The sequence below is a fragment of the Lampris incognitus genome, chromosome 15, assembly GCF_029633865.1.
Source record: "Lampris incognitus isolate fLamInc1 chromosome 15, fLamInc1.hap2, whole genome shotgun sequence".
In the NCBI taxonomy this organism is placed as follows: domain Eukaryota; kingdom Metazoa; phylum Chordata; class Actinopteri; order Lampriformes; family Lampridae; genus Lampris; species Lampris incognitus.
The window spans coordinates 6,876,815-6,903,341 of NC_079225.1; the positions used below are offsets into that span (position 1 = coordinate 6,876,815).

The following is a 26,527-nucleotide window of genomic DNA, read 5'->3' on the forward strand; positions in this document are numbered from 1 at the left end:
GGTTCACTTGTAAACAGTGTCCCAAAGCCAGTCGAGGACTCTGCTATTTCACCTACGACCACGTTGGTCCTGCCCTTAATGGTTGTGTTTGAGACTGTTTTGACAAGAATTAATCATTGTTATAGGGTGAAAAAATATTAGATTAGATTGTTTTATTATATTATCCATCCATCCATTATCCAAACCACTATCCTGCGCTCAGGGTCCCAGGATGCTGGAGCTTATCCCAGTAGTCATTGGGCGGCAGACGGGGAGACACACTGGACAGGCCACCAGCCCATCACAGGGCTATATTATATATATATAATTATTATTATTATTATTGTTATATATATCTCCCACAGTTAATCGACTACTTGACTACTTTTTGGGAGTAGTTGACAACTACGACAATGAGGCAGTCATGAATGCCCTAGAATACACATAGTTGTATCCTCTCATAAAAACCCACATTCACACTGTCTCGCACTGTCACAAGGTTGATTTTGGTCTCTTAGACACACGTGCATACTTCCTCTGAGAGTATGGATGGGCTTCTGCCGAAACGGGCGGAGTTGCTGTGCAAGTGTTGTGTCTTTGTGAATAACAGGGTCTGATGGATTAACACCAAACAATACAGTCTGGGCTGCTGGAACGCAGCATTGCATTACATTAGAATGCAGCATTACATTACATTGGAACGCAGCATTACATTAGAACATAACAACACAGTCATGGCTGCTGGAACGCAGCATTACATTACATTGGAACGCAGCATTGCATTACATTGGAACGCAGCAGTGCATTACATTTGAATGCAGCAGTGCATTGCATTTGAACGCAGCATTACATTACATTTGAACACAGCATTGCATTACATTGGAACACAGCATTACATTGCATTAGAACGCATCATTACATTACATTAGAACGCAGCTTTACTTTAGAACATAACAATACAGTCTGGGCTGCTGGAACGCAGCATTACATTACATTAGAAGGCAGCTTTACTTTAGAACATAACGATACAGTCCGGGCTGCTGGAACGCATCATTACAATACATTAGAACGCAGCTTTACTTTAGAACATAACGATACAGTCTGGGCTGCTGGAACGCAGCATTACATTACATTAGAAGGCAGCTTTACTTTAGAACATAACGATACAGTCTGGGCTGCTGGAACGCAGCATGACATTACATTAGAAGGCAGCTTTACTTTAGAACATAACGATACAGTCTGAGCTGCTGGAACGCAGCATGACATTACATTAGAAGGCAGCTTTACTTTAGAACATAACGATACAGTCCGGGCTGCTGGAACGCAGCATTACATTACATTAGAAGGCAGCTTTACTTTAGAACATAACGATACAGTCCGGGCTGCTGGAACGCAGCATTACATTACATTAGAAGGCAGCTTTACTTTAGAACATAACGATACAGTCTGGGCTGCTGGAACGCAGCATGACATTACATTAGAAGGCAGCTTTACTTTAGAACATAACGATACAGTCTGGGCTGCTGGAACGCAGCATGACATTACATTAGAAGGCAGCTTTACTTTAGAACATAACGATACAGTCTGGGCTGCTGGAACGCAGCATGACATTACATTAGAAGGCAGCTTTACTTTAGAACATAACGATACAGTCTGGGCTGCTGGAACGCAGCATTACATTACATTAGAAGGCAGCTTTACTTTAGAAAATAACGATACAGTCCGGGCTGCTGGAACGCAGCATTACATTACATTAGAAGGCAGCTTTACTTTAGAACATAACGATACAGTCTGGGGTGCTGGAACGCAGCATGACATTACATTAGAAGGCAGCTTTACTTTAGAACATAACGATACAGTCTGGGGTGCTGGAACGCAGCATTACATTACATTAGAAGGCAGCTTTACTTTAGAACATAACGATACAGTCTGGGGTGCTGGAACGCAGCATTACATTACATTAGAAGGCAGCTTTACTTTAGAACATAACGATACAGTCTGGGCTGCTGGAACGCAGCATGACATTACATTAGAAGGCAGCTTTACTTTAGAACATAACGATACAGTCTGGGCTGCTGGAACGCGGCATGACATTACATTAGAAGGCAGCTTTACTTTAGAACATAACGATACAGTCCGGGCTGCTGGAACGCGGCATGACATTACATTAGAAGGCAGCTTTACTTTAGAACATAACGATACAGTCCGGGCTGCTGGAACGCGGCATTACATTACATTAGAAGGCAGCTTTACTTTAGAACATAACGATACAGTCTGAGCTGCTGGAACACAGCATGACATTACATTGGAAGGCAGCTTTACTTTAGAACATAACGATACAGTCCGGGCTGCTGGAACGCAGCATGACATTACATTGGAAGGCAGCTTTACTTTAGAACATAACGATACAGTCTGGGCTGCTGGAACGCAGCATGACATTACATTAGAAGGCAGCTTTACTTTAGAACATAACGATACAGTCTGGGCTGCTGGAACGCAGCATTACATTACATTAGAAGGCAGCTTTACTTTAGAACATAACGATACAGTCCGGGCTGCTGGAACGCAGCATTACATTACATTAGAAGGCAGCTTTACTTTAGAACATAACGATACAGTCCGGGCTGCTGGAACGCAGCATGACACTACATTAGAAGGCAGCTTTACTTTAGAACATAACGATACAGTCCGGGCTGCTGGAACGCAGCATGACATTACATTAGAAGGCAGCTTTACTTTAGAACATAACGATACAGTCTGGGCTGCTGGAACGCAGCATGACATTACATTAGAAGGCAGCTTTACTTTAGAACATAACGATACAGTCTGGGCTGCTGGAACGCAGCATGACATTACATTAGAAGGCAGCTTTACTTTAGAACATAACGATACAGTCTGGGCTGCTGGAACGCAGCATGACATTACATTAGAAGGCAGCTTTACTTTAGAACATAACGATACAGTCTGGGCTGCTGGAACGCAGCATGACATTTCATTAGAAGGCAGCTTTACTTTAGAACATAACGATACAGTCTGGGCTGCTGGAACGCAGCATTACATTACATTAGAAGGCAGCTTTACTTTAGAAAATAACGATACAGTCCGGGCTGCTGGAACGCAGCATTACATTACATTAGAAGGCAGCTTTACTTTAGAACATAACGATACAGTCCGGGGGTGCTGGAACGCAGCATTGCATTACATTAGAAGGCAGCTTTACTTTAGAACATAACGATACAGTCCGGGCTGCTGGAACGCAGCATGACATTACATTAGAAGGCAGCTTTACTTTAGAACATAACAATACAGTCCGGGCTGCTGGAACGCAGCATGACATTACATTAGAAGGCAGCTTTACTTTAGAACATAACGATACAGTCCGGGCTGCTGGAACGCAGCATTACATTACATTAGAAGGCAGCTTTACTTTAGAACATAACGATACAGTCTGGGCTGCTGGAACGCAGCATGACATTACATTAGAAGGCAGCTTTACTTTAGAACATAACGATACAGTCCGGGCTGCTGGAACGCAGCATGACATTACATTAGAAGGCAGCTTTACTTTAGAACATAACGATACAGTCCGGGCTGCTGGAACGCAGCATTACATTACATTAGAAGGCAGCTTTACTTTAGAACATAACGATACAGTCCGGGCTGCTGGAACGCAGCATGACATTACATTAGAAGGCAGCTTTACTTTAGAACATAACGATACAGTCATGGCTGCTGGAACGCAGCATTACATTACATTAGAAGGCAGCTTTACTTTAGAACATAACGATACAGTCCGGGCTGCTGGAACGCAGCATTACATTACATTAGAAGGCAGCTTTACTTTAGAACATAACGATACAGTCCGGGCTGCTGGAACGCAGCATGACATAACATTAGAACGCAGCTTTACTTTAGAACATAACGATACAGTCCGGGCTGCTGGAACGCAGCATGACATTACATTAGAAGGCAGCTTTACTTTAGAACGTAACGATACAGTCCGGGCTGCTGGAACGCAGCATGACATTACATTAGAAGGCAGCTTTACTTTAGAACGTAACGATACAGTCCGGGCTGCTGGAACGCAGCATAACATTACATTAGAAGGCAGCTTTACTTTAGAACGTAACGATACAGTCCGGGCTGCTGGAACGCAGCATGACATTTCATTAGAAGGCAGCTTTACTTTAGAACATAACGATACAGTCTGGGCTGCTGGAACGCAGCATTACATTACATTAGAAGGCAGCTTTACTTTAGAAAATAACGATACAGTCCGGGCTGCTGGAACGCAGCATTACATTACATTAGAAGGCAGCTTTACTTTAGAACATAACGATACAGTCCGGGGGTGCTGGAACGCAGCATTGCATTACATTAGAAGGCAGCTTTACTTTAGAACATAACGATACAGTCCGGGCTGCTGGAACGCAGCATGACATTACATTAGAAGGCAGCTTTACTTTAGAACATAACGATACAGTCCGGGCTGCTGGAATGCAGCATGACATTACATTAGAAGGCAGCTTTACTTTAGAACATAACGATACAGTCCGGGCTGCTGGAACGCAGCATGACATTACATTAGAAGGCAGCTTTACTTTAGAACATAACGATACAGTCTGGGCTGCTGGAACGCAGCATTACATTACATTAGAAGGCAGCTTTACTTTAGAACATAACGATACAGTCCGGGCTGCTGGAACGCAGCATGACATTACATTAGAAGGCAGCTTTACTTTAGAACATAACGATACAGTCTGGGCTGCTGGAACGCAGCATGACATTACATTAGAAGGCAGCTTTACTTTAGAACATAACGATACAGTCCGGGCTGCTGGAACGCAGCATGACATTACATTAGAAGGCAGCTTTACTTTAGAACATAACGATACAGTCTGGGCTGCTGGAACGCAGCATGACATTACATTAGAAGGCAGCTTTACTTTAGAACATAACGATACAGTCCGGGCTGCTGGAACGCAGCATGACATTACATTAGAAGGCAGCTTTACTTTAGAACATAACGATACAGTCCGGGCTGCTGGAACGCAGCATGACATTACATTAGAAGGCAGCTTTACTTTAGAACATAACGATACAGTCATGGCTGCTGGAACGCAGCATTACATTACATTAGAAGGCAGCTTTACTTTAGAACATAACGATACAGTCCGGGCTGCTGGAACGCAGCATTACATTACATTAGAAGGCAGCTTTACTTTAGAACATAACGATACAGTCCGGGCTGCTGGAACGCAGCATGACATTACATTAGAACGCAGCTTTACTTTAGAACATAACGATACAGTCCGGGCTGCTGGAACGCAGCATGACATTACATTAGAACGCAGCTTTACTTTAGAACGTAACGATACAGTCCGGGCTGCTGGAACGCAGCATGACATTACATTAGAAGGCAGCTTTACTTTAGAACGTAACGATACAGTCCGGGCTGCTGGAACGCAGCATGACATTACATTAGAAGGCAGCTTTACTTTAGAACGTAACGATACAGTCCGGGCTGCTGGAACGCAGCATAACATTACATTAGAAGGCAGCTTTACTTTAGAACGTAACGATACAGTCCGGGCTGCTGGAACGCAGCATGACATTTCATTAGAAGGCAGCTTTACTTTAGAACATAACGATACAGTCTGGGCTGCTGGAACGCAGCATTACATTACATTAGAAGGCAGCTTTACTTTAGAAAATAACGATACAGTCCGGGCTGCTGGAACGCAGCATTACATTACATTAGAAGGCAGCTTTACTTTAGAACATAACGATACAGTCCGGGGGTGCTGGAACGCAGCATTGCATTACATTAGAAGGCAGCTTTACTTTAGAACATAACGATACAGTCCGGGCTGCTGGAACGCAGCATGACATTACATTAGAAGGCAGCTTTACTTTAGAACATAACGATACAGTCCGGGCTGCTGGAATGCAGCATGACATTACATTAGAAGGCAGCTTTACTTTAGAACATAACGATACAGTCCGGGCTGCTGGAACGCAGCATGACATTACATTAGAAGGCAGCTTTACTTTAGAACATAACGATACAGTCTGGGCTGCTGGAACGCAGCATTACATTACATTAGAAGGCAGCTTTACTTTAGAACATAACGATACAGTCCGGGCTGCTGGAACGCAGCATGACATTACATTAGAAGGCAGCTTTACTTTAGAACATAACGATACAGTCTGGGCTGCTGGAACGCAGCATGACATTACATTGGAAGGCAGCTTTACTTTAGAACATAACGATACAGTCTGTGCTGCTGGAACGCAGCATTACATTACATTAGAAGGCAGCTTTACTTTAGAACGTAACGATACAGTCCGGGCTGCTGGAACGCAGCATTACATTACATTAGAAGGCAGCTTTACTTTAGAACATAACGATACAGTCCGGGCTGCTGGAACGCAGCATGACATTACATTAGAAGGCAGCTTTACTTTAGAACATAACGATACAGTCTGGGCTGCTGGAACGCAGCATGACATTACATTGGAAGGCAGCTTTACTTTAGAACATAACGATACAGTCTGTGCTGCTGGAACGCAGCATTACATTACATTAGAAGGCAGCTTTACTTTAGAACATAACGATACAGTCCGGGCTGCTGGAACGCAGCATTACATTACATTAGAAGGCAGCTTTACTTTAGAACATAACGATACAGTCCGGGCTGCTAGAACGCAGCATTACATTACATTAGAAATCATGCACTCCAAGCAATCTGACGTGAGGTTTGCACTTTGTACCTTAACCTGCTGCTAAACTTCATTGCCAGACCCTTTAAATGAAAGACTCAATACTCAGTTTGATGTGTCCAGTATATTTTCCATTTATTTGTGTATTCGTGATTTTTAAAAGTTTATTTGTTGACATTGGCAGCAAGCAGTTGTGTTTATACTGTGATCGCTGAATGTTTTAGAATCGAACAAAAGTCTTTGTGTATGATGTATGAGTGTCTGTTTTCAATGTACACATTGTCCATTTTTCTAGGTTTGTCCACAACCAGGATTGGGCCAGTGCCCAGCGGGTGGCAGAATGCCATGACCCAGGCAGTATGTGTGAGGTTCTGGTGGGGCAGGCCAAGTTTTGCTTTGAACAAAAGGACTTCCAGAAAGCTGAAGCGTTGCTTCTCCGTGCTCAGAGACCAGAACTGGCAGTTAAATACTACAAGGTAAGAGTCAAGATGGCTGCCATGTACTTTAATGCTAACCCTTACATCTCCAAACTCATTGGTTGAACTCACAAGTTAGGCCAATTTACCATTCATTAGGGCGGCACGGTGGCCCAGTGGTTAGCACTGTTGCCTCACAGCAAGAAGGTCCTGGGCTCAAACTCCAGGCTGTCCCAGGTCCTTTCTGTGTGGGTTTCTTCCAGGTGCTCCGGTTTCCTCCCACCATCAAAAAGACATGCATGTTATGGTCAATACTCCTGCCTGTGCCCCTGAGCGAGGCAATGGGAAGAAGAAGTGGAGTTGGTCCCCGGGTGCTGCAGGTGCCCCCTGCTCCTACACAACAGGATGGTTACATGCAGAGAGTGAATTTCATTGTGTACGAGTGACAAAGTGTATTCTACTGTGTTCTTCTACTGAGGAGCTGGAGGCGGATCAACGTCGGGCTGGTATTCTAGGTCGGATCTGGCTCATCTTCATATGGTTTAATAGCTGCCCTGTTTTGAAAAACACCAGCTAACAGATGTTAACACACCAGGTGAAGCCATGTGATGTATTTTCTCTTCGCCTGTCAATCAAAGTTTGAGTGGCAGGGTCTTATCACGGTGGATGTGGCCGCTGCTCAAACAGGGTTGTTGGCACCTGTGTGAAAAGTGCGTATGTAAAAGGCAAACGTTGTAATGAATTGTGACTGAACTGTAGTGACATTAGATGGACTGCCATTAGGGGACAGCCCTGTGGCAGTGTTAAGTAGGCTTTATCATATCTTAACCCGGTCTGCAAAAACCCATTTCACTGCCTTGCTTCTCATAGGGTCTGTTGTTTCTATGTTTTTATAATGTTTTGACCGATTTGATGAGTACTCTTAATAACACAATGACTCTTTGTGTTCTCCTGCTGCTGTAACGTTGTTCTTATGTCCTTGTGTGTGTTTTGTGTTTTTATGCCCTATACTTGATGTTATGTTTTTATGATTAATTTTTATTGTCCCATTGTTTAGAAAGGGCAGGGGTTTCCTCCAGGGGCTCCGGTTTCCAACCACAGTCCAAAGACATATGTAGGCCAGGTGAATCGGCCGTACTAAATTGTCCCTAGGAATGAATGGGTGTGTGTGTGTGTGTGTGGGCCCTGTGATGGACTGGCGGCCTGTCCGGGGTGTCCCCCTGCCTGCCGCCCAGTGACTTCTGGGATAGGCTCCAGCATCCCCGCCACCCTGAGAGCAGGATAAGCGGTTCAGATAATGGATGGATGGATGGATGGGTGTTTAGAAAGGAGCTCTAGAAATGAAGCGCTCCTTACTTAGTATGAACTGTGGAGAGAATGTCACTAGTTTCAGTGCTTTGAACAATAAATCTCAGACAACCAGTAGTCTGGAGGGGATAACAGGGCTTTGTCCTATAAAGCAAGATACCAAGAGGGACCTGAGAGAGATACCAGCACCTGGTGGACTGTTAGGAAGAAACTTGCTGAGGGTGGACGTCGTCTCACAGGTTGCAGGACGGAGTGGCTGAAGCCAGCAGTAAAGACTGAAACAAACCCAGGCTTATGATGTTCTGCAGGATGTTATTACTTCACACAGGACTTGAGTTTGGCTGTCAAGAAAGAATCTGTTTCACAGGGTTGATCTCTCAGTTTGAGAGGCAGGGAATAGATGGTCCTCCGTCCTACTTTCTAACTTTTTCTCTTTTCTGTTCCCTCTGTTCTTCCTCTCTGCACTATTATAGTGTGTTGCAAACTGTTATACGTGCAGGGTTTATGTTATATTCTCCTGTGCATACCACTTGTAGTATTGTAATATGTTTGAATGTGTATGTTATCAGGATTTAGTGTTAACTGCATGTGTATTTGGGATTACATACACTTAGGTTTGATGAGGCACCTTGAATTGCCCGTTGAACAAAGGAAAAGAATTGCCCCTTGAACTAAAAAAATAAATAAATAATTGGCCATTGAACAGAATTGAGTGTAACAGTGCCCATATGTTCTTACTTCCTGTTTTACATAGAAAACATGGACTTGATAAGCCACTTTACAGAATCAGAATGGAGACTGACAGTTTTTGTTTTTCTGTTGGTTGATGTTGTGTCTCTCATGTTGTGTCTCTGCATGTCTCAGGATGCAGATATGTGGAGCGATGCCATGCACATTTGTAAGGAGTACCTACCCAACAAGCTCTCCATCCTCCAAGAGGAGTACGAGAAGGAGACTGCCAAGAGGAGCACACGGTGAGATGAGGAAAGGAGGAGTTATAAGAGAGGGGGAGATAGGGCAGCGGCTGGGGTACAGGTGAAGGGAAGAGGAGGCAAGCTGAAATGCCAAGAAGAAATTCAAACATGTCACAATTGGCTCCATTTCTACAAATGTTCACTGACTTCTCCTAAATTCTATTATGTCCCTCTTCAAAAAACATAAAAACTAGGTAAAAATACAACATGACAGGGTATAATGACATGGCAGTAAGTAATAGTATGGTAGTAGGTAGTGTGGTTGCAGGTATAATGGCATGGCAGTAAGTAATAGTATGGTAGTAGGTAGTGTGGTTGCAGGTATAATGACATGGCAGTAAGTAATAGTATGGTAGTAGGTAGTGTGGTTGCAGGTATAATGACATGGCAGTAAGTAATAGTATGGAAGTAGGTAGTGTGGTTGCAGGTATAATGACATGGCAGTAACTAATAGTATGGAAGTAGGTAGTGTGGTTGCAGGTATAATGGCATGGTAGTAAGTAATAGTATGGAAGTAGGTAGTGTGGTTGCAGGTATAATGACATGGCAGTAACTAATAGTATGGTAGTAGGTAGTGTGGTTGCAGGTATAATGGCATGGCAGTAAGTAATAGTATGGTAGTAGGTAGTGTGGTTGCAGGTATAATGGCATGGCAGTAAGTAATAGTATGGTAGTAGGTAGTGCGGTTGCAGGTATAATGACATGGCAGTAAGTAATAGTATGGTAGTAGGTAGTGTGGTTGCAGGTATAATGGCATGGCAGTAAGTAATAGTATGGTAGTAGGTAGTCTGGTTGCAGGTATAATGACATGGCAGTAAGTAATAGTATGGTAGTAGGTAGTGTGGTTGCAGGTATAATGGCATGGCAGTAAGTAATAGTATGGTGGTAGGTGGTGTGTGTAGGCATTTTCCCTATTTGTGAGTGGGGATGGATTAGTGCTTTAGTTGTCCTTCTTGTGCTCTGTGGATGGCAGCACCCTCTTATGATGTCATCATTGCCTCATAAGCCATTCATTAAAACATACCACTTGCTCTGATATGGCGGTGTACTTCTAATATGTGATTATTTGCAATTAAAATTAATTATTTAGGAAATGTTTCAACGATAAAGTATCTCTAAAGGTTGTGTTTTGTCAGTTTGTGTCGTACTGGCCAATTTTAGAGACTACAGTAACTGGCACTGCATTTTAGTTGCCTGTTATGGATCATATGTAGGTCCAGTCTGTATGTAACTGATCTGGAGTCAGGACTAACATTGCAGTTACACTGAGAGTGTATGCAGAAGAGGGTGAGTGGTTAAAGGGGGCAGTCTTAACCCAGTAGTTAGACTACAGAGGCATTTAACCTCCCCTCTTAAAGGAACATTTCACCGATGAGTTTGTGGAGGCGCAGTCAGCAGTGATGAGTAATGTGGATTGAAGAAATAAAATCTATATTGACAGAGAACTGGCGTTCTCCTTTTCATACAGTCTTTCCCACAGTGACCGCATATACCAGAATGCATTGCACGTATGTCTCTGTATCGTTGTCTGTAAACTCCTCTCTGCCAAATGACGTCATGATAGTCCCTTGGTGGCGAGAAAGAAACTTGGTGTCACTACCACTCCAGAAATGCAGAAACAATTGCGGGGTTTTTTCCTTTTTGGGGGGATTTTCTCCCCAATTGTACTTGGCCAATTCCCCCAGTCTCCCGAGCTGTTCCGGTCGCTGCTCCACCCCCTCTGCTGATCCGGGGAGGGCTACAGACTCGCCAGCCACTTCTTTTCACCACTGTCAGTTGCATTAATTATGACTTGTGCTGGGATTGTTGTAAAAAATGGTGTAGGAGAATCTTTATAAAGTTGGCCCATGGTTTACGTCAGACCGGTTTTATGGTTTTTCTTGGTTTTTGTTTACCAGCGTCTCCGCAGGTCTCAGTAATCCTTGGGCTATTTCCCCAAAACCAGCGAGTAAACGAGTCATGACAGCTGACAGCTTTTGCTCAGCCTGCCAGTATAATCTGCACACAGTCACTTAGTGCTCTATAACACATGCAACTTCTTTATCCTAAATGAATCCTCCGTCCAGACTGGCTCACTAGCCAGCAAACTCCCAGCATGCAGCCTGGGTCCTCTCATTGCTTCTCCCTGCTGATGACTTCTGGGGAGAACATGAAAGGTTGACTCTGGAAAAGAGGAAAGTGAAAAGGAGAAAAAAAATGCTAAAAGAGATAAAAGTGTAACTTACTCCTGCACAGGTTTCCATTTAGACTGTCATGCAGGATCCCACTTGTGTGCATCTGCAACCTTAACCACATGTTCAGCGGACTAGTACATGTTGCCTTCTTGTCTTGCTGTGTGTGCGTTGTACCGGACAAAGGCTGGTGTGTTGCTGATGTCTCATTATATTTCAGTACCATCAGCTTTTACAAAACCTCCACGTCTAACTGCTCAACGTGTGTTGTCCTATTCGTCTGTACTGGTGGGCATTGTATATCTGTGTGTGTGTAAGAGGTGTCGAGGGCATGGTGGATCAAGCCAAGGACTGGGAGCAGTCTGGAGAGTACTCGCGGGCTGTGGAAAGCTACCTGAAGGTCAGAGACAGCTCTAACACAGCCCTGATGGAGAAGTGCTGGATGAAGGTAAAAACCTTTCCTGACACACAAGCACAGCCACGCCACCCAGCAGCACATCATACACTACATCTGCCATGTCCCACTGAACTAGTGGCTCTGCAGGGGCCTCATGTATCAGTCGTTACTATGGGCATATTTGTGCATACACACCCATGGGATTTTTTAGCCCTGAAGTTTTTCTCAAGAGACCAGTGTCGAACCTGGGTAACCCCTGAATTAAGACAGCGATTGGCTAACACTGATGTCTTTGCAGGCCTGGGTGATTGCTCGTTGCAAGAGGTAGACAACAGCTGTTAGGAGGAAGGAATTACAAATAACCATCATGCTTTGCTGCACTTTGCTGCTGACTGTCAGACAACTAGAGGGCTAAAAAATTCCATGCGCGTGTACACACAAATTTGCCCATAGTAACGATTGATACATGTGGCCCCAGGAGAGTAACTCTGAAGCCAGGCCTGATTTGATAGTTGATGATTTTTATTTATTGTTTTTGTTTTTTGTGGATTCCCTCTTTGGACAATGTTAATAAAGTCCAGAAATACGTATGTTCCACAGAGACCTATTTGCTCACACTGATGATAGTGTTAATGTGTTGGTGCTATCATAGTATTATACAGTTGCATTAGAAGTCTTAAATGCACAGAAAGAAACAACTTACAGCCCGCTTTCTCCATTCATAAGAAATAATCTGAAAGCCACATGTTCTGAACATATCTAAAAGCTGGGCAAGAGCTTACAAACTGCTCACCATCTGCCACCAGTCCTCTGTAGGTCAGACATGTTGTTATTATCCTGTCAGAAGATATTCTGTAGTCTTTGTTCATCATCATGCTGAGGCTGTACTCAGGTCACTGCGTGCTGTACCGTGTTGGCAAGGAGCCCGGCTTGTGGTCACATTTGTGTTTCCATCAGCTGTGGAGCTGAAATCAGGACCGGGAAGTCTCCAAAGCAAAACTACTTTCACAAGTTGCTCCTGTCAGACTCGATGTCGATCATCACAAGTGTTTCTTCCTCTGACCGTTACATGTATTCATACACTTGTGTTTTGTTTCTGATTGAAACTGCTTGTTGCTCTTGCTGTACGGGCTGGAGGATCAGAGCAGGATTCAGTATTGGTGCCGTAGCATATTAACAACATCAGATGTGGTGTCACTGCATGTGACGTGACTGTGAAACCAGTCACTGAATACTGATGTCATTAAGCCCTCCACGGCCAGGATCTGGTCACACTGAGCTCAAGTATCAAATGGTGCCAAAAATCCATGATGAGCATGGTTTGGAACCATTCCAAGCAAAACCATGGACATGTTAATGCCAGGAGAATGGTCTCGTTCTGTGCTCAGGACTGGTCCACCTTCTTGCAGAGAAGAGGTCTATGTGTTCAAATAGTGCCCTGAATTTTGTGACTTTTTAAACCAAGTGTATGGACCACAGGTTGACAGATGTTTGGCAAGAGGGCTGCATGGGTTGTGCTGTGATTAAACTGCAAAATTGTCTGGTTCACAAGACCAGCTTGACAGTACCCAGTAATCAGACTCTGTGCTTGATTCTGGAGTCTGTCCTTGGTTCTCTTTTTCAGAACCCTTGGCTCTTTTTTTTTAACTATCAGTGTTTTGTTTTGTTTTTTCTTCATTATTTTGCACAAAGCTCATTTAAAGCTGAGCTGTGGAGTTTTTCATGTAATCAAACACGGGTTTGTGCACATTCATAGTGTCACTTACGCAGCTGTAGAGTAAGTTGACTAGCTTGACAAAAGTTATCACCTTCAAAATGCTTGTAAAATCTTACTTTTTGTACTCGGAGGACAATAACGTTTTCATTATTTCAGCATAGCAGCTCTCTTGATATTAGTGTTTTAATGTTTGTTCAGGGACCCGTCTTGCTCAGTAACACTGCTACTAGTGGCCAAAAACTCTGCACATCACCTTTAATCCAGACTGCTGTGTGGACTCTGTAATGTCCTGTAGTTGTTGTATTTCACATGATGTCTTGTGGGTATGATGTTGTGTTTCCAGGCAGCAGAGCTATCTATCAAGTTCCTCAGTGGAGAGCGTGCAGTGGAGGTGGTCCAGATAGTTGGGCCGCGACTCACAGAGCTCAGGAAGTACAGTGCTGTAAGTGTACACACGCAAGTGCAAAAATACCTTCAGAGGACCTCTGCCTGTAGTATTCAGAGGGCTGTTTGGAAATATGAATGAAGTTTTTCAAAAAGAAACATTGCTGTCATCACAAAATGAAGGACAATTCTGTGAATAAGTGCTTCTCGGATTAAAAGCAAAGATTTTAATTCACAGTAATTGTGTTGAAAAGCTGCTGGTATTTAGGTCAAAAGGGATCCTTTTAAGAAATCTGGAAGGTCTGGAGTGTAGAAGATGTGTTGTAGCAGAGGTCCCAGTAGAAAGCCAAGTTAGCTCTACTGGTGGGTGTGATGCACTGTCTTGTTGACATTGATATCCAGAGAAAGGCCAATGCCCATTCCTTGTTGCCTTTGGGATCTTGCAGATATGGAATGTGTGTTTATTCACCTTTTCTATAGCTTCCCCTCCTTTTTCTTTGTCCTCCTATGGAGCAGGCTGCTGAGCTCTACCTGAACATGGACTTAATCAAGGAGGCCATCGATGTTTTTATTGAGGGGGAAGAATGGAACAAAGCTAAGAGAGTGGCTAAGGAGCTGGATCCAAGGTTCTTACACCCAATAAAAACACTACATAGACCCAACCACAGACTGCCCTTCACTATCAAAAAATGCACATGAGCTTTTCATTTAGGCTACTGTTACAACCTGCACAGTCTATTTACACAAATTCAGTGTTTACTGCTTAAGATGATACCTGTTTCATTATAGTTGCTGTCACTGACTGCACTATCGGCCATTTGCACAACTTTACTGTTTACAATACCACTGCATATGTCATCTTACTATTGTTCAGACAATTCCAACACTGTCCAACAAAGTACAGTGCACACACTGTCCAACAAAGTACATTTGAAGTCTGAAGTGACTGTTCACATGTATGCTGTTCTTGCACTTTGATTTTTCTTTTTTTTTATTGAGTTATACCAAGGTCCAAACAAACAATATACTTATTTACACAGGATATACCAAGGTCCATACAAGCAATATACTTATTTACACAGGATATACCAAGGTCCATACAAGCAATATACTTATTAACATAGGATATACCAAGGTCCATACAAGCAATATACTTATTTATACCAAGGTCCATACAAGCAATATACTTATTTACATAGGATATACCAAGGTCCATACAAGCAATATACTTATTTACATAGGATATACCAAAGTCCATACAAGCAATATACTTATTTACACAGGATATACCAAGGTCCATACAAGCAATATACTTATTTACACAGGATATACAAAGGTCCATACAAACAATATACTTATTTACACAGGATATACCAAGGTCCATACAAGCAATATACTTATTAACATAGGATATACCAAGGTCCATACAAGCAATATACTTATTTACATAGGATATACCAAGCTCCATACAAGCAATATACTTATTTACATAGGATAGACCAAGGTCCATACAAGCAATATACTTATTTACATAGGATATACCAAAGTACATACAAACTACTACTACTACTAATACTACTTTCGGCTGCTCCCATTAGGGGTCGTCACAGCGGATCATCCGTTTCCATTTCTTCCTGTCTTCTGCGTCTTCCTCTCTCACACCAGCCACCTGCATCTTCTCCCTCACCACATCCATAAACCTCCTCTTTGGCCTTCCTCTTCTCCTCTTCCCTGGTAGCTCCATATTCAGCATCCTTCTCCCAATATACCTAGCATCTCTCCTCCACACATGTCTTGCTTTGTCTCCAAACTGTCCAACTGGAGCGGTCCCTCTAATATAATCATTCCTAATCCTGTCCTTCTTCATCACTCCCAGTGAAAATCTTAGTATCTTCAACTCTGCCACCTCCAGCTCTGCCTCCTGTCTTTTCATCAGTGCCACTGTCTCGCAACCATACAACATAGCTGGTCTCACAACCATCTTGTAAACCTTCCCTTTAACTCTTGCTGGTACCCTTCTGTTGCAAATCACTCCCGACGCTCTTCTCCACCCACTCCACCCTGCCTACACTCTCTTCTTCACCTCTCTTCTGCACTCCCCATTACTTTGGACAGTTGACCCGAAGTATTTAAACTCATATGCCTTCGTCACCACCACTCCTTGCATCCTGACCATCCCACTGTCCTCCCTCTCATTCACGCATAGGTATTCCATCTTGCTCCAACTGACTTTCATTCCTCTTGTCTCCAGTGCATACCTCCACCTCTCCAGGCTCTCCTCAACCTGCACCCTACTCTTGCTACAGATCACAATGTCATCCGCGAACATCATTGTCCATGGAGACTCCTGCCTGATCTTGTCCGTCAACCTGTCCATCACCATTGCAAACAAGAAAGGGCTCAGAGCCGATCCTTGATGTAATCCCCCCTCCACCTTGAACCCATCTGTCATTCCAACCGCACACCTCACCATTGTCACACTGCCCTCATACATATCCCGCACCACTCCTACATACTTCTCTGCAACTCCCGACTTCCTCATACAATACCACACCTCCTCTCTCAGCACCCTGTCATATGCTTTCTCTAAATCTACGAAGACATAATGCAACTCTTTCTGGCCTTCTCTATACTTCTCAATCAACATTCTCAAAGCAAACATCACATCTGTGGTGCTCTTTCGTGGCATGAAACCATACTGCTGCTTGATAATCGTCGCCTCTCCTCTTAACCTAGCTTGGCCTGCTGCCTTGATTAGTGCACATAACGGTGATGTTTTGAGTGCGGAGTCACAGATTCCTGGTCCGCTATACCCTGCTATACCCAGAAAGGAGAGCATCTGTCCCACTGTTTGTGGTTTAGGGGCTTTGATGATAGATTCAATGTGTGACGGTGCATTTCACCTCATATCCCCACACAACTGTCTGCCTAGATACTTCCTGTTGGCAGAACTGCAATTTGTTTTTGCTAACTTTGTGTGCCCCGGTTGTTAGAGCTGCCTCACGCTGCTCTTTTGTGGGACTACACATCAGCAGATCATCCACATATTGAATCAGAGGGCTTTCTATGTCCAGATGCTGCTAATCCTGTTTCGGCACCCTGTTGAATACTGATGGACTCTCACAGTGACCCTGTGGCATTCTGGTATACGTACTATATTGTTGACCTTGATAGGTGACAGCAAACATGTATTGTGAATCTGGGTGTAGAGGTACACTGAAAAAAGCTGAGCATAAATCAATTACCATGTACCAACGGGTCCCCGGGGGAATGTTGGAAAGCAATATATGCGGGTCTGGTACAATTTGTGTTTCTGTGTTAATGACGGCGTTCACAGCTCTCAAATCATATACCAGCCTGTAGTCATTGGAGTGTGGTTTTTTTGATTGGAAAAATTGGTGTATTACACGGCCTGCTAGTTTTTACCGACACTCGTGTTTGCACTAGGCCTTCAGTGGTGGGTCTGATCCCTTTTATTGCCTGCCGCAGGAGGGGTTATTTGGTATAGGAGATCAATTCCCTGATTCAGTGTTATTCAAACTGGCTGTGCTGACTTAATTCATCCTACGTCAGTTTTGTGTTTGGACCATACTACCTCTGGTACCTGTTGGAGTAAGATTTCCTGATCTGCTGTGAGAAGCATCAGTGTTGGTGTTCTCTCCTCAACTCGAACTTGTCCTGCCAAACCCTGATCATATGCTTTGATTGATATTCTAGTGAGCTGCTTGTAGGGAGAGAGATGAACAAGTTTGTTCTCTGTTGGTATCCATTCCTGAACCTGCAAGGCTTCCCCTACCATGGGTCCTAACTCATGTGATTCATATCCCTCTGCTATCAAAAGTGGAGTGGAATTCCCAACTTGGAACCATTGCTGCACGAGAGGGGGCAGAGTTACTGCGGATGCTGTGCCCTGTGGACCAGTGTAAATGTCTTGGCTTGTGATCTGACACTGATGCCCATTTATCAGTTCATCCCAGGTTCATCATAGTCCGTAAATGCTTAATGTTCAACAAACATTAGGGTGCAGTGTAGTGGCAGTTGGGGCTCTGTGACATTACCCAACTGAGCATGCACCCACAGTTCCCATGACTTCCATTGTTGTTTCAACATTGATTCTTGAGGTGTCATTGGCAAACTGTATGCCCTTGGTTGTATTACTTTGGTGTCTTCTTGCGATGACAACACAGGCATCATGCTATCCCATGGACCTTCACGAAAATTCACATAGAGACCATCTTGTGTACACATGATGTTAGCTTTTAGTGAGCACAATACTAGGTGTCTTCCCAGCAAATTGACTGGTGTTTGATCTGAATAGAGTAGGGGTGCCACAACAGGTTTTCCTGAATCAGCATTGGAATTGGTTGCGTCATTGGTATTACTTGCGTTTTCCCAGAGAAGCCAACAGTCTTAACAGAAGAACTGGAGAGGCGAAGGTTACAACCTTTTTTCCACAATGCATGAATATGTTGCCCCCATATGCACCATAAACTGATGTTCCTGTTGGTTGATCACTACTGGTATGGTGGGTTGGTCTCGTGCTTGTGTTGAGAGCATTGGTGACATTACCTCCTGTGTGCTGCGGTAGTGCAGTATAGATAGGGTGTTATATGCACCATGATTGTTGATATATTTTGTTCTTATTTCTATTTCTTATTTTATCTTTTATTTCTATTTGTTTCTGTTTTTCACATTTCTATTTGTTTCTATTTTCTTATCTAGGATCTTGTTAGTTTTTAGTTATTAGAGCGTGAGTGTCTGTGATAGAACCCAATTTCTCCTCGGGGATGAATATAAAGTATTCTGATTCTGATTCTGATTAACCTTCCCTCTTACTGGTTCAAGTTCAATTTGCCCATTTATCTCTATCTTATCTTCACTCTCGTTTTGTACGCTTGTGTCTCAGTTTACACTAGGGTACATCCCTCTTTGTGGAGTCTCTATTTGGTGGAGGGTCCGGCATGGGTCCCAACCACTCTGGTTCTGGCTTAAGCCCTGACTTTATTTCCTTCTTTTCTTGATTTTTGTTCAGCACACTCCTTATTGCCCTGCATGTCTGTCTGTATTGTTCGCCCTCCTTCCAAAACCAGCTTAACACCTCTCTTTCCTTTGCCCTTTTTCCTTCATGCTTATCACTGGTATCTTGGCCTTTATAGTATTTGATGCTAGCTTCCACCTCCTCACAGCAGGCAAGATCAAAGGTGCCCTTTTGTGGCTTGTTCCATTTTGTCATGCGTTTCTCAATTAGTTTTTTACCTTCCGGGTGATGCTTTATTATCACCTCCTTCAGGGTGAGCCTTACTGTGTCCCTCGCCTCTTTTAGCATTTTGCTTTCATTTGCTCCCATGCAGCCCTGTCTTGCGCTACTCACTAGTGATCTTGGATTTCTGGCTCTTCGTCTGATTCCCATGTCCTGATCAACACTATGATCTTCTCTGCTGTGATACCAGTTTTGTATTTTCTGCTGTTACTCAAATCTAATGTGAAAACCTCTGAGTAATGTCTCCCCACTTCCTGTTTCCCACTTGACTGTCCTAGGAACTATGTTAATTACCAGCCTAGGATTTACTAACTGTCTGTCCAGACTGTCTATCACGTACCCCTCAGGAACGCCAAGAAACAGATTCAGTGGGAGAGTTACCTCCTCCTCTGAGTTCTGGCAAAGGCACTCTGATATTTTCCACAGTGTTTCAACTGTCCACAATTGTCACCACAGGTGTTCCCGCCGTACGTCAGGGAATTCGGTTTGGACTTGTTTTAAATTAACCCACCTGGTGATCTGCCACAGTTTCAACCTGATTAAGAATTCATCCCGCCAACCCTCTCCCCCTTCTGAATTTTTGTATGTTCTTTCTAACCAAAAGTGGGTTCTGATCCCTTGATTCTCTATATCTGCTGTAAGTACTCCTCAGATGTCTGGCCAGTGTCACTAGTACTCTTAATGACTTTATCGGTTACCAGCTCTCCAGCACCCACCTGATGCCCTCCTCGACACAAGTGGGTCTCTATTGGAGACCCTTCCTCACACAAATAGAGTGGCATTTTTATTCTTTTTCTTTACATGTAAACATTTATCCACACAACACAAAACAATCCCTTTTCCACACAGACTCAGGACAACACAGCCCTATTTTCCCTCTGTTTTTCTTTCCGTCTCTGACTACACTGCTTCAAGTGTGCAGTACTGATACATTTGTATCATTACTGATTTGTATCATTACTGGCCTTGGCTCTTGCCCAGTCACTCTTATCTTTTTAGTTGCCCACACAAGAATTTGGCCTGTCTGCCATACACACACACCAAATCCAACTTTTTTCTGCTTGATAATAACTACCTGCCTGTTCAGGCCTCTTTCTGACACACAGAAAGAGCGGTATCCATGGGCGTTATATTCTTTATGCCACCTGCCTGTTCAATCCCGGTCTGAGAGTTACGCCCTCTGACTCAGAAAGAGCCTTTCGCTCATATCCCTGTCAGGGAACCACATTCCCCGACTCAGAGAAAGAGACAGCCTGCTCAAATCTCAGTCAGGGCTCCCCCAACACAGAGAGAACAGTGTTTACTGGGGCTGCACTGGCTAAAAGCAGATATCGACAGTTTTCTACACACACAAGAAAACACAGGACAGCGCAGAATAACACCACCAACCTATCCACACTAATCTTTCTGCCAGTAATGCTTCAAGGCCAAATGTGTCAGTTCTCCAGCAAACACAGCACAGACAATCAACCATCCAGTTATCATCACCTTCAGTGCCTGCTCAGGCCCTTCAGTGCCCACTTTACCTGAGCTTGCCCTGGCCTTGACTCTCTCTTCCCCTCATGCACACACTCTCACATCAGACTCTTTAATAAGTTTAGGTTCTTTTAGAGGAGAAGCCAAGTAATGCTTTCATCTGGACGGCCACACACTGTTTCTCAGTGATAACCAATAATGCAGATTTTGCCAGTAGGTTCTACTTAACCTCTTTTTTTGCCAGCAGTTGTTCTGAGCTACAGCCCGCACCGTCCAGATGTCCAGCTTCCCCGAACCCCTCCTGGCTGGCTCACCATTTGAATGTGGGAGTATTTTCTTCTCAACACACTGTGACTCAAAGTCAGTTAATCAAGGTTCAAGAGACAATCAGTCAATGTCTAATACTTACAAGTCTGGTGTGAGTAGGTTTATTGTTAATAGTCCGCAAAAGGGTACACCAATATACCGAGCTGGTTGATGGAGCAACTGAAACAACCTGTCTAAAGCACTCTCTTTTATCCTGGATTTTGTCCCCACCTATTATGGAGATGAACCTTAGACCACACGTTTGATTGTAGATCATATCCCACCATATACCATTATTTTCTTGCTAAGACATTGTTCTGGGTTTCCAAAAGCTACTGGTGTCTCAAACTTCCAGGCACTGTGGTCTAATATGGCCTGTTAGACAGACTGCTGTCTAGTGACCTTGTCAGTATACTACAGTTCTTATCCTGCTGTTCTTTACACCATTATTTCCACAGTTCTCATAGAGTTAATAAAAACAACTGATTACCTATAATTATAATCCAGCGTTTGATTCTTGCTTAATAAGAATAATCACACATTGCATAAAATAAGCCTATTGATTGTAGATGCCTAAACAAATTATTTCCCACAGTCCCTCTTTAACACCATAGATTGTGATATTGTCTTGTCTGGATTGGGCCTCTAGTCTACTCCGTCAGTTCAGCGTCCAGCTGAATGTGACGTTTCTTTCAGCGGCTCATTTACGGCTTCCTCTGCAGTTTAAATTCGGGTTTCGGCCACATCAATCTTCTCTTCTGCCTCCGCGACTCTCGTGCTTTCTTCATTTCTTCTCACAATTGCTTTGAGCGGCTGACTGTTATCTTTCCTCAACTCCCTCAGTCTGTCAGTGTGACACCCAGGTTCACTCCCTCAGTCTGTCAGTCTGACACCCAGGTTCATGTTGTGTGTTTGTTCCTAAACTCCCTCAGTCTGTCAGTGTGACACCCAGGTTCACTCCCTCAGTCTGTCAGTCTGACACCCAGGTTCATGTTGTGTGTTTCTTCCTAAACTCCCTCAGTCTGTCAGTATGACACCCAGGTTTGTGTTGTGTGTTTGTTGCTCAACTCCCTCAGTCTGTCAGTGTGACACCCAGGTTCACTCCCTCAGTCTGTCAGTGTGACACCCAGGTTCATGTTGTGTGTTTGTTCCTAAACTCCCTCAGTCTGTCAGTGTGACACCCAGGTTTGTGTTGTGTGTTTGTTCCTCAACTCCCTCAGTCTGTCAGTGTGACACCCAGGTTCATGTTGTGTGTTTGTTCCTAAACTCCCTCAGTCTTTCAGTATGACACCCAGGTTCATGTTGTGTGTTTGTTCCTAAACTCCCTCAGTCTGTCAGTATGACACCCAGGTTCATGTTGTGTGTTTGTTCCTAAACTCCCTCAGTCTGTCAGTGTGACACCCAGGTTCGAGTTGTGTGTTTGTTCCTCAACTCCCTCAGTCTGTCAGTATGACACCCAGGTTCACTCCCTCAGTCTGTCAGTATGACACCCAGGTTCACTCCCTCAGTCTGTCAGTATGACACCCAGGTTCATGTTGTGTGTTTGTTCCTAAACTCTCTCAGTCTGTCAGTATGACACCCAGGTTCATGTTGTGTGTTTGTTCCTAAACTCCCTCAGTCTGTCAGTATGACACCCACGTTCACTCCCTCAGTCTGTCAGTGTGACACCCAGGTTCACTCCCTCAGTCTGTCAGTGTGACACCCAGGTTCATGTTGTGTGTTTCTTCCTAAACTCCCTCAGTCTTTCAGTGTGACACCCAGGTTTGTGTTGTGTGTTTGTTCCTCAACTCCCTCAGTCTGTCAGTATGACACCCAGGTTCACTCCCTCAGTCTGTCAGTGTGACACCCAGGTTCACTCCCTCAGTCTGTCAGTGTGACACCCAGGTTCATGTTGTGTGTTTGTTCCTAAACTCCCTCAGTCTGTCAGTGTGACACCCAGGTTCGTGTTGTGTGTTTGTTCCTCAACTCCCTCAGTCTGTCAGTATGACACCCAGGTTCACTCCCTCAGTCTGTCAGTATGACACCCAGGTTCATGTTGTGTGTTTGTTCCTAAACTCTCTCAGTCTGTCAGTATGACACCCAGGTTCATGTTGTGTGTTTGTTCCTAAACTCCCTCAGTCTGTCAGTATGACACCCACGTTCACTCCCTCAGTCTGTCAGTATGACATCCAGGTTTGTGTTGTGTGTCGGTTCTTCACCGAGGTCAATTCGTATATCGTTAGCCTCCATAGCGCTGCTAGCCAGGCGAGCCTGGCTGACTCCGTCTTCTTCCAGTAGCTTGAGCTGCGTTCACTTCTTCTTTTCATCAGACTTGTTCGAACCCCACCATCTTGAATCAAATCAAATAAAGTTTTTGGTATATTCGAGTCATGTTCAACTTTGTCAGGAGCACGTTTTCCTAGGCTGCCATCTCCTCACTTGCTGACTTGGAAGTCCGCACTTTGATTTTTTTTCCAACTACTTTTCCAAGTACTTTTATTTTCCACTTGTGTTGTGCCAGCAAAACAAGCAGTGTCATTATGAGAATCAGTGTAAACTCACTTTACATATATGACAAATAAACTTGAAACTCCTGATGGGCAACGCAGACACACAGTTACACATGCTTAGCTGCATTAGCCTGACCTAAGAACTGGCAGAAAATGGAAATAATACTCTGGGCTATTGTTTGATAAAATTACACGAACGTAGCTTACTCTGAGAAACTTAAAATGAGTCCAACATAGCATAAGGTACATTTCCCTTGATCACTCAGACTCAGTGTAGATGAAACTCAGTCTAATGAAAGTTATGTTTCCAATCTAATATTCTTTAACAGAAGGTTTGTTTATGTAAAGTCATCAAAAATGTTACAACTACTATTGTTTCAAAAATGTGAATCAATTCCCTTGAGAATCTCATCTCTCCTGGTTGTCAACGTAATTAAGCCTTTTCAGAAAACCAATCTGCTTCTGGTAATAAATTATGTCATATTGTACCCTGGTTTGATTGGACAATCAGTGATTGTCATTTTAAGTATGTGAGTTGGTCTGGTTTTGAATAGTTGTCTATCAACATCATGCAAGTTAGCAAGCTAGCTAGCTATCAATAGAGTCTCATGAACTTGGAACAACAAATCAAATGATACTTTTGATGCTGAAAAATTGACACTCCTAACATTCATATTACACAATAATACTTGTTAGACTGAATTAAAATGATTGGACCAGCTGAAAAAAAAAATTAGAAAAGGAACCAAAATTAGTGCTGGAGTCAAAGCCACAGCTTCCAGTAACTAATTCTTTTTTCTTTTCTTTTTTTTTTAATCACATAAATACATAACAGACACTTTGTATAGGGGAGACCAGGGTTTCTTGTCACATGGATAAGTTGTCACATCGTTAATATTTTCACCATCAGAGGACGCTACATAAAAGTTGAATACTAGTTTTGTGTATCTACTTGGTCTGATGTCATATCCTGTCTGGGAAAGGCAAAGCACACTGTTAACTGAGGCTAGCACTGATATACCATTTTTCACCTTCTAAAGCAAAACAATTGAACTTGACATTTTTTGTAATAATCTTTTTAATTTTAAAGATTAAAATCCTTTACGTCTTTTTATGTTATGTTAAAAAAATGTATTTACTTTTTTTATTTATATCCTTATATTAAAGTTGTATTTGTTGCAAAATCCAGTGTGACATCTTACCCCATAGTGAGATAACTTACCTACTGATGGGGCAATGTGTCACATGTGCACACTCACTATTTCAATGCCTATAACTCTGTACTGAAATAAGATGTGAAAATGAAATGGATACAAAATATATGCCTGAGACTTTGTTCTTTCATTTGATGTGCAATTTTTAACAATATGATGCATTGATCCCAAGATATATAAAAGAGTGTGAGAAGTGTGACAAGATGCCCTGGTCTCCCCTAATTATTATATTTTGTTACATTCTTATATCGGCATATGGGTTGGAATAACAAGTGTTTTAAAAGATGGCCTCATTAGACTATAACAGTTCAGAATAACTGACACTTTAAAACTGGTTTTTGGTGGCAGGTTTGAGGACTACGTAGACCAGAAATACAAAGAGCATTTGAAGAACCAAGGCAAAGTGGACTCTGTGAGTAGCCTCAGATTTGGGATTGTCATACTTAATGACAAAAATAAATGATGCACAAACTTGTTAGGATGGAAATGTCACACTAGAATACTGGGAGTATTACTGGGAGTCATGGTGTCAGACTGTTCATGTCATTCTACTCTGCACAAGGCTAAAAGCTCTTCTGGAACTTTCAGTAATGGATCCTGTTGTTGTGTGTGTTAAGCTTGTGGGGGTGGACGTAATGGCAGCCCTTGATATATATGCTGAGAGAGGCCAATGGGAGAAGTGTCTGGAGACGGCTGGTAAACAGGTAGGCGAAGGCTACTCTTCCTGTTAAGGTTGTGGCACTCTAAATATTATTACAAGCATTAAATAATTACCATGCGTATGCCTGTCAGTTGCTGTACACTTAAGTTCACGGAGGGAATGCATTCACATAGTAGTCACATAGTGTATCTATTATGTCATCCATTTACATAAAATCACATGACATGTATTACGTTTTTCAGTCACCATTCACTGACGATGTCCATAGCCAGTGTAGAACACATGTGCTACTCATGAAAACAGCTGGGAACCACTGCTTAGCTCCTCACTGCTAACATGGTCCTTCCCTCTGCATGTCTCTTCCTTGTGTGTGTTTGTAGAATTATAAGATCCTCCATAAGTACGCAGCGTTGTATGCCACGCATCTGATCAAGGAAGGGGAGGCACAGAAAGCTCTGCAGTTGTATGTGGAGCATGGGGCACCACCAAACCCTCAGGTACGTACACATACACACAAGTTGTTCTTTATGAAAACAGGATAGGCTGCAGTGCTGATGCCCATGGAACCAAGGAACCATTTCCCCCATTCCTGTTTTTATGTTTATGTATGTACACTTGTTTGAGGAAAACAGTTCAGAAAGTAATCAGTGTGTTGGAAACTACTGCACAAAAGCTGTCGTGTGAGACCATTTCTACTCAGTACAAGCATCCTACCCTTTTCACCACTCACTCTTGGTCCACTAAGGTATCTAGACTGCTACTGACTGCAGTTTTCCAGTTCACGTGGATAGCAAAGCTTTTGAACTGTGTCTCTTGGGGTTTTCCACACAGTTTAAAACAGATGGGATGAGACTATCGCTTTATGTCAGTGATAGTACAGAAATCACTGTTACTGACAGAAACTGTACATTTTGATGTAAAGTTCTGAACAGAAATTAAAAAAGCTAGAGCATATCAAAAATTATAAAAGGCACTTTAAAATTATTCTCATGAATTTCAACATTGTCATTACCACAGTCAGACTGTAGTCATATAAAATATCTCATTATGAC

The 26,527-nt window shown here is 43.1% G+C and overlaps 1 protein-coding gene across 1 annotated transcript in view; it reads left to right on the top strand.

Moving 5' to 3' along the window:
• ift172 (intraflagellar transport 172) overlaps window positions 1-26,527 on the top strand; it is a 182,858-nt gene that overhangs the window by 132,367 nt on the left and 23,964 nt on the right. Inside the window, exons 33-40 of the mRNA XM_056294524.1 lie at window positions 6,998-7,178; window positions 9,291-9,400; window positions 11,890-12,019; window positions 14,029-14,127; window positions 14,586-14,695; window positions 25,163-25,226; window positions 25,432-25,518; window positions 25,856-25,972. Of these exons, the coding sequence (XP_056150499.1) occupies window positions 6,998-7,178; window positions 9,291-9,400; window positions 11,890-12,019; window positions 14,029-14,127; window positions 14,586-14,695; window positions 25,163-25,226; window positions 25,432-25,518; window positions 25,856-25,972 (898 nt within the window). The remainder of the gene's footprint in view (window positions 1-6,997; window positions 7,179-9,290; window positions 9,401-11,889; window positions 12,020-14,028; window positions 14,128-14,585; window positions 14,696-25,162; window positions 25,227-25,431; window positions 25,519-25,855; window positions 25,973-26,527) is intronic.